General features: G+C 34.3%; 1 protein-coding gene across 12 annotated transcripts in view; it reads left to right on the top strand.

Annotated features, from left to right (window-relative positions):
* The window catches only part of LOC141550006 (transducin-like enhancer protein 1), a 118,477-nt gene that overhangs the window by 96,894 nt on the left and 2,260 nt on the right, over positions 1–19,323 (top strand). For all 12 annotated transcript variants that reach the window (XM_074280126.1, XM_074280121.1, XM_074280132.1 and 9 more), the window contains 3 exons: positions 11,126–11,375; positions 12,982–13,229; positions 17,426–17,573. In XM_074280126.1, coding sequence (XP_074136227.1) covers positions 11,126–11,375; positions 12,982–13,229; positions 17,426–17,573 — 646 coding nt within the window. The remainder of the gene's footprint in view (positions 1–11,125; positions 11,376–12,981; positions 13,230–17,425; positions 17,574–19,323) is intronic.

Genomic DNA, 19,323 nt, shown 5'->3' with positions numbered 1-19,323 from the left:
ACTGTCCAAAGAACTGTTAAAACTCATATGGAACTATCCAAATTTATTGGTGGCCACCATACCGTGGTGAGGAACAGAGAGAAATGAAGGCACACAAAGAGATAGTTTTCCAGGATAGAGCACAGAACAGCCCTCTGCTTATTAATTGTCTTTCTTGCTAAATGAATTTAAACTCACCTAATTTTGTGAAAATGACTTGATGTTTGTCTGTTTCTTCCTGAATTTTGTTTGCTCCTGTTGTAAGAACAGGAAACCTGGTTCCTATAATCTATTGCTATAGGAAAAACTCAGTATGATCCTTCACAGACCGAAGCTTATATTTTATATAGTCTGGACTCCCAAGCTAAGGGGGAGACTAATTACTTGCTGTTTACTGCATTATCAGATGTGTGTGTGTTCCAGTTAGGTAGATGTAATGTGTTTATGTTGGAGCATTTTGTGAAAAGTGAGATATTACTGGGAAAACTTAGAGGACCTTCAGGAGAAGGCCTTAAGCTTTCTGGCATAACATGGTAGAATTTGAATTTGCATTACATTTATTTTGTATTTGCTTTTCAGGCCATCAGTGCAATTCTCATTGCACATAAATTATTCAGATAAAAAGTTACAATAAGGATTCAAGCCAGATTGCCCATTTATTGTCATTTATTGGATTTAGTTTGCCAAGAGATAACTTAAGTTTGTAGTAATATCCTTTGACTTTTCAATATATTTTAAATGGTACATTGGATTTTTCTTTGAAAAAGCGATACGTATTTGATTTTAAGCTTAAAGAAAGCATAAGTTTCAGTACTTATATTCTTTTTGTTTTCAGTCAGTTATATCTTATAGCTATCTTTTTTCCATTCCGTCATTTCTTTGAATCAGACCCATGTTCCTTCTCTCAAAGGACTATTGCTGTACATTAATAATATTGTTGATGGAGTTGTGAATCAAGCTAACCATTGTGGAAAGCATTTTGGAATTATACATAAAAAGTTGTTAATGGTGCATGAATCATCTATCATCTATAATACTATTAGGCTTTTATGTCAAAAAGATCAAATGAAGAGGAAAGGGCTTTCTGTATACAAAAATATTTATAGAAGCTCTTTTTGTGGTAGAAAAAAAAAAAGCTGAAAACTAAAGGGATGCCCATTAATTAGAGAATGGCTAACAAGCTAAAATGTGAATGTAATAGAATACTATTTTCTCTAAGAAATGAGGAAATAGAAAACTTCAGAGAAACATGGAAAGAATTAAATGAACTGATAAAGAATAAAATCAGGGAAACAATTTGTACAACACTATCAAAGTAAATAGCTTTCAGCAATCTTAAGAACTCTGAAAAATGCTACATGACTGCCCTTGATTCCAGATGATTAGTGATGAAGTATGCTACCCAATTCCTGACACAGAGGGAATTAGAATCAGGATTCAGAGCGAAACGTTTTTTATGACCTTCCAACTTGTCTTCCAACCTTTAATTTATCCTTCATGTAAACGACTAGATTTATCTTCCCTAATGCAAATTATCTGATTATTATTTTCCACTACTCTAAAACTATCAACATTGTCCTCACATTGATTGCAAAATGAGGTATGAACTTCTTTTTCTTGATTTTTAAGACTTTCTATAGTACAGTTGTTTTTTTATTCTAAAGTGTAACTTCAAATGGACTGGTACTTTTTTCTCTACAAATATGGTACACTTCATGTCTTGAGAAATTGGATACACTGAAAACATTCTTTTTCTTTATCGCCATTGAAATTCTTTTCATTCTATGACCTAATTCAAATGCTGATTATGCAAAATTATAGAATCAAGTTGGAAGCAACTTCAGAGTTTTCATTAGGAATCCTACTTTAATAGAAGACTCTCTCTACTAACTGATCTTTTCTTGTAGTTTTAATGAGGGAGAATCTACTATTTCTTAAGTTGAAGAATATGCTTCAAGCTAGTTGGAATTGTTTTGTTTTTAATTAATAAAAGGAGGAAGTGTCTAACAATTGGGTTTATCCAAAAAGAGAATGGCCTACACTAGAAATGGTAGATTGCTTATCAGTAGAAATCTTTAAATATAGAGATCAGTGAGTCAATTATTATTATTTTGTTTCTGCCCTTTTGCTTATTGTATCACTTTCCTACCCTTACTTCCCACATAACTTTGAATTCTTCAGATTTGTTGTTCTTTATGGCAAAGTTCAGTCATTCCCCAACCATTAGGAATAAAGATTGTTTCTGATTTTTTTTTCACAAAATGTTGATAGAGATGGATCTTTTAGTTTCTTTGATTTTAAACCTCATAGTAAGATCTAAAAATAAAAAATATGAACGTTTTTTAGAAGTATGTCATTTTTAAAAAATGACTTGTTCATAATTCCACCAACAGGGAATTAGTATACTGGTTTCCCTTAGCCCTTCCAATAGTGAGTTTTTCCGTCTTTGCCATTTTGACAGGGATAGGTAATTCCTGAGTTGCCATTTGGTTTATTTGATTATTGGCAACTTTGAACAATATTTAGATAGATAGTTTATGGTTGTAAACTATGTGTTCTTATCTTTTTATGATTTGAGGGATTTATTTTTTTTTTAATCTTAGAGATTTGTGTTGATTCCCTAGATTTTGAGTACTGAATATTATTTTTTGAGTTATTTAATGGAATTTTTTTCACAGTCTTTCTTGTTCTTAGCTTCATTGATTTTATTTGTTCAGACCTTTCTGCTATTTTATCAAATTTTATTTTATTTCTAGTAATGTCTATATTACAGCTAGATAAGATTTCTTTCTCTTTACATTTTTGAAAGTGAGAACCTTCCACTTTGTTCTAGCTTTTGTTCCTCGTAGACTTAGGGTTGGGGAACTTTTTTTTCTTCCAAGGGCCATTTGGATATTTATAACATCATTTGTGGGCCATACAAAATTATTAATTTATAGAATTCAAGCAATAAGAAGTTGTTATACCAAGCTTCCTGCTTATCATTGCCTGGGGTTGCCTTAAGCCAATGATTTCATAACCCTTCTAGGCTGGAGATTCTCCATCCCTGCCCTAGATTTTATATTTGGAGTGACTATTTAATTGATTATATCTAGGGTAATTGTTATAGTGGAAGGCAATATCTTAAACCTCATTTTTCCAGACAATTTTTTGAATAAAGAGAATCTTTTTGGGTTTATCAAGTGTTAGGTTGCTGATAAATGTTTTCTTCTAAATCTTACATATTTAAGTTGTTACACTGATTTTTTTTTTTTTTTTTTTTTTTTTTTTTGAGGTAATTGGGGTTAAGTGACTTGCCTAGGGTCACACAGCTAGGGCGTGTTAAGTATCTGAGTTCAGATGGATCCTCCTGACTTCAGGGCTGGTGCTCTATCCACTGCACCACCTAGCTGCCCCTGATAGATTTATTTTAATTTGGTATCAGATGGCTTTGAAAATTATTATTTTACATTTTGAAATGTGGTCATACCATATTTCTTTTATTTTTTTTCCAAATTGCTTTTCCCTGAGATTCTTGACGTTTTGATTTTTTTCATGTAAATTATTTTTGTTGTTTCTCATTTCATAAATTTATTTCCTAAGTACTGATGCTATGACTTTTTTTTTAAGCTGGAGCTTTATAGTATTGCTGTCTTTATTATCATAGCCCGTACATAAACTTTTAAAGTTTCGTATATAGATATTTTTCCAGAATTTTAATAATTCTTTATTTTCCATAATTGCATATTATTTGTGATATTTGTGACATATCCCAGATATAGAATGAATGAATGAAAAAGGAATTTATTAAGAACTTATTCTGTGTCAGACACTGTGCTGTAAGAGCTAGAGCTACGAATAGAAGCATGAGAGACATTTCCTTGCCCTCCAGACACATACTACATGGTGGGGGAGCAGTGAAAGAAATTGTGTACAGTGAAGAGTATGCGTGTTTATGGTGCTATGGCTTGCATTTGGCCAGGAAATGGCATGGTAGACTTAGAAATTGAAGAGATGAAACTAAATCTCATTAATGAGAACACAGATTCCTAGTAGCATTTTATTGCTGCTTGAAATAATATTTTTCTTTCTATCCATTATTCCTGTCTCTTTTTAGTAAAATTGTGGGTGATATGGCCTTATTTTGTATGCTTCAACTTTGCTAAAATTATTTTCTTTTTTTTTCCTGATTATCTAAGATTTCTTAGGAAAACCATCATGTCAATCTTTGACAATACTTTTCCTTAAATCCTTTTTATCTTGGCTTAGTGTTTAACTACTATTTCTGGTACTCTGTTGTAGAAATGATAGAGAGCCCTGGTCCTAGAGTCAGGAAAATTGTGAGTTCAAATCTAGCCTCAGACACTTAAAAAGTGTATGACCCTGAACAAGTCAATTAACTTTCTGGGTACCCTTATTTTCTTCAACTATAAAATAGTGATAACAGCACTTACCTCTCAGAGTTTCTGTGATGATCAAATGAGATAACATTTGTAAAGTGCTTTGCATAGTGCCTATCACATAGTAACATTATATAAATGTTCATTCGTTCCTTCTCTTTCTTCTTCTCTTCCATGTTTCAATTATATTTTTATTGGGAAAATATCCAGTGTTTCCTCATTACAAATAATCTAGCTCTTGGTTTTTGAAGAGTACTTTTGAACATATTAAGCATAATCACTTTCATTTTTATGTTTTTTAGTGTGTTTATATCTAAGGACTTATCTGTCTTTTGATATAGTATCTGTTGATATATCTATGTGGGTGTTTTGCTTTTTTGTTCTTAATGTGATTTGTCATGCTTATTGTTTTACTAAATGTATTCCTGGTTTAAATTCAACTCGGCAATAATGAATATTTTTGGACTCATGGCTATGGTGTCTTTGCCAATAATTTTATTTAAAATTGTATTAATTTTCATTTACTAGTTATATTGATCATTAGTTCTTTTTTACTTTTTCCTTATGAGCAGTGGGAGGTAAAGAAATCAACTTTATGCTCATCCTCTTTTTTGCCATAAGTTCTGAGGTAAAGTAGCTACTTCTCTCTAAGGTTTCCATTATTTCTATTTTAGCGGCTTAACTTTTTTTTTTGTTAGGCTCAGGTCTAGAATAGGAGTTCCTTCATTTCTTTTATCTTTGAAAAAAGTAAATTGATTTGTATCAAAGACAATCAATTTTCTAGGTGCTTTAATAGGGAGAACTCCAAAAAATGCCTAGACAATTAAAATCTTATATTCACTACTATATCATGTTCCTGCTAAGTTTGTGATTTATTTTTTTAAACTTCTCATCTGTTTCATTCTTCTAGCCAAATGAGTCTAAAGCATGCATATTTCAGTACTCTTGGTGTTCTAGTTCAGAATGCTTTTAAACTTTTTCTGCTCATAATCCCTGAGAAATTTTCATGTGACACCAGGCATATAAGTATATAAGATATTTATGCAAATAAAACATTTATTGATAATAAATTATAATTTTATGACTCTCACATCAAGTTATGGGATCCCATATTGCATCACAGACCACAGTTTAAGAAACTGAGCTTCTAGTTGATTCCCATGTATCTGTGATCATCTCTATGCAGGTAATTATCATATTTACATACAAGAACTTCATTTGTTCCTAAAAATAATTACCTGTTGGTTATCTCTGCCTGCATACTACAGCCATCACAAACTCAACATAATCTAAAACTAAACTTTTTTTTCTCAAACCAATCCTTTCTCCTGAATTTGCTATTTCTGTCAATAGCGTCATCATTCTCTCTGTTATCCAGGTTTACAACTCTGTCCCTGCCACACTTTCACTTTCACTGATTAGCCTCTTCAATCCTCTCATCCCTGTCAGATTTTATCCGTTAGTTACACTTTCTCAATATTTCTTCTATGTTGTCCTTTTCTCTGACCTTATGTTAATGTCATCCTTCTTCAGATCCTTACCACTCCTTGACCTGGATTATTGCAGTAAGTTACATATTGGGCTCCCCGATCCACATTCTCCCCTCTCTAACCTGCACATCACACAATTGTTAAATAAATACTCTTAAAAGTGGGGTAGGTATAATCATAATTTTCCATTCTTGTTCAAGACATTCTTGTGACTTTCCATTGCCTTTAAGGTAAATAAAAAACTTGTTTTGGCATTGAAAACCGTTCATTGTCTGGCTTCGCCCTTTCTTCCCAGAATGATTTTTGTGCATGTACATATACATACAAACTCCCGCCTCCTCCCCCATTCTATAGTTTGGTCTCCTATCCTATCCTCCTGTCCCCTATCCCTGATATAGTGTAAAGCTCTTAATCATATTGGCAAGACAAGGGTATTTTAATCAGCCATGTTCAGTTCACTCCATTTCTTTCCAAGAGCTGTTTCGAGCCATGGTTCAGAAATAGAAATCCTGTCCTCATCCTCCATCTTCTTAATTACCTTTTCCCTTTGAAAAATCTGCTTTTCTCTTTAAAAGCCCTTGCTTTTCACTCAATAACAGTGAGAAAAACACCACCTGTGTTCCCTACCTAGGCCATCATAATCCCCAGCAACCCAAGTATTAGCTTTCGTGTTTGAAAAGGCTTAGGAGGCTCTTTGTCACATTCTGGATACATACTCTAGAAAGCAAGAATTGCCAAGACAACAGGTACCTGCCTTAGGACCCTTTAGCATGGAGTCACCCACCAAAAATTTCTTCCTTTTTTCCCTTTGAGTTTTATTGCATGATCTATCACATTTTGGGTCCCATGTATCTGCCATTCTTCCCTTAAGAGGATAAGATCATTTCTTTTAAGAAGGTATGGTGCACCTTTATCCTATTATTTAAAATGTTTATTGGTTCTTCCTTTTCTTTCTATTATTTCAGTCTTCTACTATTTTATTTCCTAGGAATCACTTCTCATTCTATTTTTTTTCCATTTTTATTCTATTTCTATTCTTTTTATGCGAAAAAAATCTGTTGTATTTTTTGTGAGGAACATTTCATTTTTCCCTGATAACTTGAAACATGAAAAGGGATGCCTTTAAAGATGTAGAACACATATAGTTGTTCTGATTAGGTCAGAGGGACAAACACTACAGAATTGATACAGACTACTGCACAATTCCCCTTGCTTTTCATATTAATAGGTAGATTTTGACCTCTGTGATATAGACCTGTCCCGATATTTCAACTATAAGTCGATATTGTTACTAATAAAGTAAAAATAAATAGAGGTGTTTTTTTTGGTGGGGTCAAGTAGTTTCTATACTAACAGACATTAATATTATAATATTAATTTTTTTGTCCTTAAAGAGGAGAGATCCTCATATACAGAGTTCTGTGGTGAAACAATTTTCTTTTTTTTCTTTTTTTTGGCAGTTATTTTTGTATGTCTCTTAGCATCTTTATTGAATTATAAACTCATGTGAGAGAACAGATACTGTCTTATTTATTTTTGCATTATCTCAGCACCTAACAGCACAATTTGTACATATCTGTCCAGTTGATATTAACAGATTTTTAAATGAATAACTGGATTGTGTGTGTGTGTATTTTTTAAAGAACATTTCCTTGTTTAAATTCATATCTGAAACTTGCCTTTTGCTTTTTTACAAAGACAGTTATTGCATGGGTATGTGGTAAGTGAAAAAAAAAGTTTAGGAGAAGAGCATATGCTTATTCAGAACAAGAGAGAAAAGAAAGTTCTTATTTTCATTTATTGTATATGCACTAAAATTATTTAAAGGGATTAAGCTATAAACTTCTAAATTATATCATTAGTCTTACATTTGGAATAGAAAGATAAATGTGAAGAGTTAAATTTGTATCTGTTTTTGGCTGGATAATGAAGCATGTTGATTTTTCCTAGGCAAGTTTATAGCTCTTTAAGAAATTGAACAGTTTTATAGTAATGAAAAATCTAACTTATGCTAAAATCTCAATAATTTGTTAATTACCAGAGAAGCAGTGTGGTATAGGGAAAGAACTCTGGTTTTAGAAAAGGTCTGGGTTTTTATCCAGCCTCTAATACTTTCTAGCTCTGCAAGTCTCATCATTTAACTGAGGAAATCAATCTCCTCATCTGTTTAATGGGGATAATGATATTCTGTGCTCCCTCCCCTTGCAGAGTTGTTGTGAAGATCAAAGAAGATAATATCTGTAATATTCTTTGTAAACTTTAAAGTACTATATAAATGTCAGTTATTATTACCATTTTTTTCAAATGAGGTAATATACTTAAAGTACTTTGTAATCATTAAGCCGCTATATAAATGTCTTCTTTTATTATTATTAATATGGTGAACAAGGCTTCTAGATAGTCTAATATTTAGTTTCTTTCTGGGTTGAAAAAGATAGAGACTGGATGGAGGATAAAAGAATACTTTGGTAGTAATAATTAGTATGAAATCACAAAATTCCGCACCAACATGGATCTTAAAGGAGTTGTTACATCTAACCCACCTGATTTTCAAGAGAAGGAAGCCTGGGGCCCTTGAGAAGTTGTGGCTTGGCCTTCGGTTATACAGCTTGGTGTAAAGCAAAAAACAAAATGCAAAAAATAACAGTGTTCTTTCCTTTAAAGAATGATTGAACAAAGAGTGTTGGTTTTATTTTAAAGTGTGTATATGGGGGGCAGGGCAGGCTGGTGGGAATGGGATGCCACTCAATATTTAAGGTGTCCAAGACATTGTTTCTAGTAAATGATTTTGACACATGAAAAATTTAGGACATTCCTTGCTATAAGGAAAAGTGTTGTTGGGTAATTGAAATGAGTGGCAGAAATTGTCTTTTATATGGAAGAAAACAGTTAAAGGGAGTGTAGTCTTGGATAGAAGGGAAAATCTTGTTCCATAGAGCTAGTACTTTGCCTATTGAAAAGAAAGGACCCTGTTGACAGACAAATGCTGCTGAATGAATGGAAGAAAGTGAAAGAAAGAAGGTGCTCTACTCAGCACAGGAAGCATGTGACAGAGCAACATTGTGGGGAGGTGGCTCAGTGTTAAACATAGAGCTGAATAATTCCAGCCAGACATGGAAAGAAGTATGTTGAGAAGCTTTAGGCTTTTTTTTTTTTTTTTTAAACATAGGAATACAATGTATCATCAGAGTAATTTGAGGAAGTTCAGAGGGCTTTTTTTCTTTCTTTCTTTTTTTTTTTTTTTTTTTTTTTTTCCTTTAAAGCATAAGAACTAGCCAGCTATTTCAACTTGTGGTAGAAAATTATAGGTAACACTAAAGTGAAATGATTTTTATGTTCCTTCTAAAGCTCTTTCAATATTTTATCATGGAAATGTGGAAAAAAAGAATCTTATGAAATTGTATGGGAACTCCCAGCTTTTTACTTAGAAATATATTCAACAAGGAAAAACATTTTAGGGTAGTCAGGAGGTGGTTTTTCAGTCCCCCCTCCCCCCCAAAAAAAAAGTAACATAAAAGAGTTTGTAAAATTCTGTAAAATTCAAAATTTGAGAGACCCTTTTAAAAAATTATTTTGTATTTCTAAAAGTATATTAGGATAATTCTGGGCACCTAGTAGGTACTTAATAAATGTTTATTTGCTGATTTGTGCAGTACATGGAATATTGGATTTGGAACCTGAGTTTAACTACACCTGCCATTTTTAACTTCTTGATCATAGACCATTTAACATTTCTGGCCTCAGTTTCCTCTCCAGTAAAATGAAGTAATTGGATTAGGTGACCTGTGGAGTCTCTTCTCATTAGAAATCTATGATCATTTGATAGGCTGTTAGGTGATATAAGAGGTAGAGTTTTGGCTGCATTTGGAGTCAAGAAGAGATGAATTCAAATCCTGCTTCTGACATTTACCTAGAGGTGTATTGTCTGCCAGGTCACTTATCCTCTGCCTCAGTTTCTTTATTTGTAAAGTGGGAATAATAGAATCTACAACTCAGGGTTGTTGTAAGGATCAAGTGACACTATATGTGTGTGTGTGTGTATATATATATATATATATATATATATACACACACACACACACACATAAGCATATGTACATTAAGCATATATATGTATATGTATACATACACATTGATACCCACATTATATTTGTATTGTTATATGTGTATTTTTTAAAAAAATCAGTTTACAAACCTTAAAATTCTTTTAGCTCTTATGATCATTATTTGATAATCACACAACTTGGAAATCTACTTTATACACAAGAAGACTATCATCTTTGTTTTTCAGTGGAAAGATAGATAAGTAACTTGTCACAGAAAGTTAGTGACAGACTAGGATTAGCACCCAGATCTTTACTTTTATTAGGACTGCACCATAGTGCTTCTTGCTGCTTCAAAATCATTGACTTCTCTTAGGTTTTAACATGGAAAGTTTAGCTTTGGAAGTACTAAGTTTCCTTGGCAAATTAAGATCAGAACAACTGATACTGGGTCTTTTGAGACCAAGATTAGAACTGTAAGAGGTGTGGTGGGCTAAGCTTTATTTTTGGTTTTTGATTGCTGTGATCAAGTGCAGGTAAAGAAAATATCAGTCCAGCTTTATATTGCCACTAAAATAACCCCTTCTGGGCCTAACCAGTAAAGTGTTTGATGTAGGACTTAATCTCTTCTATCTTCTTTATTCTGGTATCTAGAGAGCTCAGTGAATGGTTACTAGGGATTCCAACACAGATTTTTAGGAATGGCAGATGTCTTATCTTCTGAACCACAGGAATTCTATTTGTCTCTCTTGTTTTCAAACCAAGCATTTAACAAAATGATCTTTGAAATGAACAGACAGTGGGTATGTTGGCTTTTATAGTTTGTTTATAATTGTACCTTAAATATTTGCCAAGGGCAACAGAACAATATTTAATCGGAATGTATGATTTGAAAGTTTTGTGTTATTTTTAAATAAACATACAAACACATGGAAAATAATTGCTTAATTTTATTTCATCAAGACATAACTCAGTATGGTGGCCTTCCTGCAGTTGACAAATTTATTTTGCCATCTATATTAGATTTATTCTGTTACTATTTAATTCTTCAACTTGAATTGATTTCAAGTGAGGAAGAAATAACTTTAATCAAGTAAAGGACCTATTCAGGCCTTTAAGTCTTTGTTGAGTTTAGTGACAGATTTCTTTATGATGAATTTTTTTTTCTCTCTTCTCTCTTATGTTCCTTTTATCCAAAACCTACTCTTCTCCCCTGCTTGCCCCTCCCCCAAAGCGCATACTCCTTTCACGTTACTGCCGATGGTCAAATGCAGCCTGTACCTTTTCCTCCTGATGCTCTCATCGGACCCGGAATCCCTCGACATGCTCGTCAGATCAACACTCTTAATCATGGAGAAGTAGTGTGTGCAGTTACTATCAGCAACCCCACAAGACACGTGTACACTGGGGGGAAGGGATGTGTCAAAGTCTGGGACATCAGCCAACCTGGCAATAAGAGTCCAGTCTCTCAGCTGGACTGTCTGGTAAGTGAGCAGGAACTTATGCACAAGGGTAATTTCTCCTTTGAGACTCAATAAGGAAATAGCTATCCTGGCTTGGATTTTATTCATATTATGAGGAAATAGAGGCCAGTTCTGTTTCCTGTGCTTAGTATTTTGCTTGACTTTTCCCCCTCTTTAGAGTTAAAGACTTTATTTATTACAGTTGTGGTTGATAGAATCAAACTGCTGTGACCCCTCCCCCCAGTTCAGATTTATTTGGATTCTTATTGTAAGAAAGTTTCTCAGTTTACCTTTTAGTGAATTGGAGCAAAGCTAGAAACACACTGGGAATTCTTTTTAATCAGTTCAAATTTTATTTTTGTTTAACTTTTGCATAAAAATTGGACAACAAAATAGCATAAAAAGCATTCTGAAAAATTGACAACTTCTAAAGATACTTTAGGGATGTAGAAATAGTTATCATTGTCTTCTGATAGGGAAACTCTCAGATACTATCATAAAGACTCTTTTAAGTGTCTCAGTTTCGAAAGCAGGGCAAAATATTATTTCCAAAGGATAGGTGATAAAATGAACCTTCTGCCTCCTGGTAGAGATGTGGTAGACTACGGATAGAGAATATTATACATGCTTACCTGTTGACATCATGTGTTAATTGATTTTTCTTGATTTATTTTCTTTGTTACAAAGGAGGCTTTATGGGATAGGAGTTTGTAATGGAAAATGGCTATCCAAAAAGGCTTTGGAAAAACCTAAAATTGTGATTTTTAGAAAGATAAATCAGTAAGCTTATTTCTGAGTATAGTACTATCATTTTGTAAATATCATATGCAGAGAAAAGATAGAATGTGTTCTGAGCTTGTAGCGCTAACTCTTAAGATTTATAGACTATATACCATATGCCTTAGATTGCAAGAGGTCTTTTGCTGTTTTAAATGATGCATGCATTCACTTTCCTATCATAGATAAGCTCCTGTGAGTTACACACTGCCTTCTAGGGAATATGAGTTCAAGAAGTTGCAAAGAATCCAAGTAACAGGTTTTTTGGTTTTTTGGTTGGGTTTTTTTTTTTATTTTTATTTTTTAAGAGACATAAGCTATTTTACCATTTAAGCCACAGGAATTCTTGTCATTTTCCAACCTGATTTCATAAAATTATTCAGTTTTCCTGGACAGGATTCAGACCCCAAACCAAAAACCTACACTGTGTGTGGTTTTTTGGACTATGTAAGGTAGATTTAATTTAATTGTTGACAAAATCAATTAGCTAAAGTTTCCATAGTTCTTTCAATGCTTGATAACAACTGTTCTTAATCACTGAAAAAATCCAGAAAAATCTTGTACTATTGCTTCAAAAACACATGAATTTATTGTATACTTAATGAATGGATGTAATTTATCTGGTTTTTTTTTCAATATATGTGATAATACCTCACTGATTTGGAGAATAGAAGAGATGAAAATTTCCCCTTATCTTATTTTGCCTTTCAGGGTTGGGAATGTTCTCTTTGCTGTACTCTTGGCACCTGAGATATCTCAAATCTGAAGTCTAAAAGCAAACTAGTGTTGGAAGGATAATGTTATGTTTTATTGGATAGTGCACTGTAGTAATTTAATGTTTATTTCACAGAACAGAGATAATTACATCCGTTCCTGTAAATTGCTACCTGACGGCTGCACCCTTATAGTAGGTGGAGAAGCTAGTACATTATCCATTTGGGACCTGGCAGCTCCGACCCCACGCATCAAAGCTGAGCTGACATCCTCCGCTCCTGCCTGCTATGCCCTGGCGATCAGCCCCGATTCCAAGGTCTGCTTCTCCTGCTGCAGCGATGGGAACATCGCAGTGTGGGATCTGCACAACCAGACACTAGTCAGGTAGGTGACTAGGGCCCCTGAAGAAGAACTTTCAGAAGACACATTATTTGATTAGATAACGATAATGCTCCTAATTCATAGACTGCTTTTGGTAGTCAATCAACCAGCATTTATTAAGTTCTTGCTATATCGCAGGCTTAGTGCCAAATCCTGGAGATATGAAGAAGATGCAGAAATGTCCCCCCCCTCACACACACACACACAAACTACAAACAGTTTACAGATTGAGAAAGGCCTCCTGTAGGAGGTAGTATTTTAGCTGAATCTTAAAGAAAACTAAGAAACCTAAGACATAAGCAACAAGGAGAGGATATTCCTCCAGGTATTTGATGGGGGAAACCAGAACAAAGGCACAGATATGATAGGATTTCATAGATAAAGATCAATAGTCTCTAGACCAAGCTTTTTGTTTTGTTTTATTTCACTATGTATTTGTCTTTTACCTTATGTATTAAAAATATGATTATGTGAAGAATCCATATAAATTACTAGACTGCCAAAGTGTTAGCCATGACCCCCTCAAAAATTTAAGAATGTCTACCCTAGACCTTTATAAGGCTATGACCAAGCCTTCTGTCCTGAATTTTTACTTTCTCTTCAACTAATTCATCCCAATGTCCCAGTATGGGACATATGCTGAGGAAACTAAACATCAATCACGAGAGGGCTTCATCAGAACTTTTTCTTCTTAGCTAGAGTTGTTCATTTTCAAACATTAGAAGCTACTTAAATAAGATATATAACAATATAAACTGTTCTAAATTATTAGAAAAACATATTTCAAGGCCATATGGTTTTTTAAAAAATGTTGGTGTCTCTTAGACCTAAATAAAATCTACACAATAAGATGCTTATATCTAGCAAAATCCTGTTGTCTGAGGTCCTTTCTGTATGTTGTCCTCTTGATCTTTATGCTTGTTCCAGTCTTTTAAGAAGCAATTTTTTATTCTTCCTCATCTGTGCCTTCCCTCATCTTTATCAATAATAATAACTGGCACTTATATTAAAGAAAGTATGGTTTCATTTAAAAATCATTTAAATGCTAAGAATGGAATTGAAATATGTAATGAATTATTTGGATCTCTCATTTTGTGAAGCTTCTTTGATACCTACCATCATGGGTTTAAGTGTATATACCAGAGAGTAGGAAAATTTTTTATTTTTTTTGAAGCCGTATTTGTAGAAATAGGTTAAGAGGCATAGAGGCAGAATCTATTCTTATTGCATGTGTTGACATGATAATAGAATTAATTTTATTGATTTACAGGACAAGTAAATGATACTTGATGATACTGCTTCAGCTTTTATAGCAAACAGTTCCCTGTCTATTATGGGTACTCAGTAATTATTAGTTGGATGCATGCAGGCATATTTGGATGGATGGGGATGAAAACCATGAGAAATTGACATTATGGATCTCTCTGTTTAAGTTTTACCATTTGTAAAACAAGACTCAAAATGTATGTCTTTGACCAATATAGAGGTATTCACATATAATCACAAATTCAGTTTCTGGACTCTTTTTGGTACTTCTTTAGATTCATTCTCTATCTATCTATCTATCTATCTATCTATCTATCTATCTATCTATCTATCTATGTATCTATGTGTATGTGTGTGCCTGTGTATGTGTGCACACACGTGCCTCAGTTACATGTTATTTCACCTTGGTCGAGTATGGGCCTTTTCTTCTGAAGAGTTTCCTTTTTATATAAAAACTCCTAAATAGGCATAAAAAGGTCATATAAGCCGAAAAGAACTACAACACACCTTTCAAACAAATATTAAAGCTTTTTACTGGTAAGCATATAATGAAATGCATCTAATGGGATAGTAACTAAAGACTAAGTCAAAGAATATCCTATTTTATGAAGATAGCAAGATTTGATGATTTAAATAATTGATAATAATAACAAGATTTTATGTTGTTCTTTAAAAGTTTTCCAAGCACTTTATACATGTTTACAGAATCTTATTTGATCCTCACAATAGCCCTGTGAAGCAGGGGCTACTACAAATTCCCTATTTACAAATAAAGAAACAGATAGACAGTGGGTAAGTGACTTGTCTAGATTTATATAGCTAATAAGTACTTGAATCTGGATTTGAACTCAGATCTTTCTGGTATCAGAAAGTGACATGGTCCAAGCGATTCTATTTTCAGGAGCTTTGAAAGAGTCCAAATCATTTTCCAAATTACAGAGTATTTAAAAAATGCCTTCTATCCTCTATCTTTGTTTCTCCTATAATCTCAAGAACTACTTCTATGAAAATCTGCTTTGGATGCCTCATCATTATCTGGAGATGTCTTTGGGGTCTTGAAAGCTATTCCACTAGATCATAAGTTCTAGGCATTAATCATTGAGGGAGAGAGGCTTGTAGTGTGACTCAGCTGACAAACTTTGCTCTCCAAAAACCATCCTTGCCAAGTTTGGAAAGGCTTATCATCAGGTTGACCATCAGTGATGAATTGTTCAGCCAGAACACTTGTGTAGAGTTCTACTAAAACATGGATAAATTGGCTGTTTTTATTAAAAGGAGAGAGAATCCACACCACAATGAAAACCACAGTTTTTTATAAAACTGAAGTTCCTAAAATTTTAAAAACAAAAATTAGCTTACTTTTCTTTTATATTTCTCTTCTGAAGTTTGAGTGTTGTAGAGCTGTTTAAAAGTGGAATAAACTTCCTTGAGGTCGTTGGTTCCTTTCCTCCCTCCTTTGGAATCTTTAAGCAAAGATTAGTGAGGCTATTATAGTAACGATTCATGTCTTGTATTACTTGGGCCACAATGGTTAAGTTTCTTCCAGCTCTCAAGCTTTGGGATTCTTTGGCTCTTAGAATCAAAAGAAATTTGGAGGTCCTCTTCCATATTGTAATTCTAAGACCTACTTCATTTTTTTTGACATCATCAGCAAATATAATTTAGGCTTCTATAGTACATAATTGGGAGGCAGAGGCACAGGAGAGAGAGACAGAGAGAGAGAGCGAGAGCTTATACAGTGCAAGTATTTTGGATTTCGAGTCAGATCTTCATCCACAACGTCCTGTGACACTAGGTTAACCTCTCAGTAAATGAGGCAACTCTCTAAGGTTATAAGGTTATAAGTTGCTAAACAGTTAGCAATCTGTGTGATTTGAAAGAATTTTCTCACTGGGAATTCCTTAGACCAATGAAACAATATGTGTGATATTTTAAAAATGTCTAAGCTATAATCCAGAAACATAATGGGTATTCTATTGTTGCTTTCTTAGTGGGTGGGAGAAGACAGAGGAGGAGAATATGAGAATATAAATAAATTTTTAATATATAAGATACAGGCCTAGGCATTAGGATACTGAAATGAAAGAGGTAGATTTACATCCAATTTCAGTGAGCTGTAATATACCTACCATAGTACTTAATATATAGTAGGTACTTAAATGAGTATATATGTAATTCCTTTGTTTGTTCTCTACCTCAAAATAATAACTTGTTGAGATCCCTGCCATTTTCATCAGCAATTGTCTTTTTGATCTCTTTTGCCAAACTTGAGGTCAAGAGGGCTGAATAGAACTTGGAATGACCCTTTGTTACTGGGTTTAGGATTTCCTAATGCGAAGCTCTAACACTGAAAACAGAGTTGAGTAAATATGTGAGCTCATAACCCACTGGCACAAAGGGCATCCTTTTGTTGACTCAGTCATGGTAATGGGAAAGTTTGGTCTTCTGGATCCTGTCCTGGTAATGCTGCTAAGCCTTCAGTATATTTAATGTGACATTTCACAGATGGCAATGGGGGTGGCGGGAGAGGGTGGATCACATCCATATGATTAAGAAGGTCTTGTCCTTTTTACACCGTGTTCATTTGAGGATGAAATTGGGATTTTGCATTGTTGCCCTTAAAAAAAATTATAGGTATGAGAGATGTTGGAACTTCTGAAAGAATATTGGGGGGGGGGAAGCTAATAAGGAATTATTTAACTTCTCTTGTTTAGTTAGCTGAAATAGAGTTCTCTTTCCTTACTGCTTACATCACAAAAAAAATTTTGCAGGTATAATTTCATATCCTACCCAAGGGAAGGGTAGTTTCATCTTACAAATCAGCAGACACAGAAGAGATGACACATGCCTACACAGTCCAAAACTAACAATACAACAGTGTTTACCTTGAGCTCTGGCAGGAAATCATTATTCAATCGGGTTTGTTTTATCAGGCAATTCCAGGGCCACACAGATGGAGCCAGCTGTATTGACATTTCAAATGATGGCACCAAGCTCTGGACGGGAGGTTTGGACAATACAGTCAGGTCCTGGGACCTGAGAGAAGGGCGGCAGCTACAGCAGCATGACTTCACATCCCAGGTGAGGACTCTCTCTTTCCTCCCTTTGAATATGCACTTGGTTTCATAAGGAAGGGTTAAGTTGTGAATTTTTTTATAAAGAAGGAGAAATGCCCACAGTTTTTAAAGTGTCATCAGCCAAGGCTCACGAAGTAAAAGTTGAACCAGTCTGCTCTGTTCTGTTTATGCATGATTTCATTCAAGGAATTTGGGCAGTGAAGAATACACTGTTTTCTTTAAGCAGTATTTGAAAGTCTGTTATACATATGCTCACTATTTTAATATAGGTCAAAAGATCATTATTTGATTAATATATAAATAGTGCTTAGAAAAATATACAGCATGTTTTCATTGGAGAAAAAATAATCACAGCAGCCTAGAAAGTTAGTAGTTTTGCTTTCATCAAGGGAGGATAAGCAAAGCAATCTTAGGGGATCCCAGTTCAGCTACTTATGCCTTAAAATGTATTTGTCACTGATTAGATAACTGGAGTTTTGAAATTAAATGTAACAAATGGAAACCTCAGAGCTTTGAGGTATGTATTTTGAAAATTACTTAAATAACATTTCCCATGGTGAGAGTGGTATGGAGATGTGTCTAAATCTGAAGCCAAATTTGGAAAAACTGGGAAGATTGCACCCTCAGGATAGGGACTAGGCCATTAGAATGGAAAAACTGATTGCTGGCCCTCACATTTAGAAAATAATGGCACAATATCAATCTCTACCACCCTATAACATATATGGACCTTTGCTCCATACGGTAAGACTACAATGACTAGAGCTAAGGTAGGAGGAGAAGTTCATTGCTTGTGATTTATTTCATCCAACTAAAGGCAAATTTCTACTCTTGGTATGAATCCTAGACTTTTCCCCAAGTCCTAGAGAGTCCCAGACAAATTGTCCTTTGGCAAACTTTCAAGTCCTAACCAGAGTGATGGAAAAATACGCCCAGAATGACCTAATACCATAAGCTCCCAGGTTAAGTCTTATATAGACCTTACATAGTCTTATTTAAGATGTTAAAGAATTACAAGAATCCAGTATGCATTCTCTTCTAGGCTGTTGGTATATCTGGCATTATAAAAATTGATTCGATATTCCTGGCTGTGGGCTGTGGTTGTCCTTTATGGTCTGGGAATCTATGATCATCCCTTACATTTGTACTTCCCTCGAGGGTCTGCTTCATCTTGATTAACCTATAATTGTCTCCTTTGCCCAAGTAGAGTTTGAATTTGTGATACAGCAGTGAGAATATTCCATGGCACGTTCAGATGAGGAACAGTTTGGTTTTGCTGACCTTTGAGGTTTGCTCTGCAGTACAGGCCATCCTTGTCATAAGTGTATGATTGAGGGTCACAGCAGACAATGAGGCAGGAAGACTTCAGCTAAGTTAGAGGACCCCTGGGCCAAGGACAGATATTGTGCAAGGTCAGCAAGGGGAAGGAGAGCCTTTCCTGCCCACAACAGAGCTCCAAGTTAATGAAACAAAAGAACAGTGGAATAACAAAAAAGGACCCTGAATGATCATCACAGGGTCCTTCAGTTACTGGAAGCAGCTGGTTTTAATGGCTTCTTCATGACTTGTCCCTAAAAAAAAGAATAGGGACCAGCTTTATCAAGTCTTTGAGGGGATGATGATGTAATGCTTCTAGAATTTTGAATTCATGGGGGGTGAGGGTGGGGGAATATAACCAGGACTTAGAATTTTCTTTAAAGATGTGATGAGATAGAAAGTGAAATATGCATGAAAATTTTCACACCAGGATTTTT

Source organism: Sminthopsis crassicaudata, chromosome 1, assembly GCF_048593235.1.
Source record: "Sminthopsis crassicaudata isolate SCR6 chromosome 1, ASM4859323v1, whole genome shotgun sequence".
In the NCBI taxonomy this organism is placed as follows: domain Eukaryota; kingdom Metazoa; phylum Chordata; class Mammalia; order Dasyuromorphia; family Dasyuridae; genus Sminthopsis; species Sminthopsis crassicaudata.
Note: the sequence above shows the minus strand (reverse complement) of the source record. Positions and strands in the feature narration are given on the sequence as shown.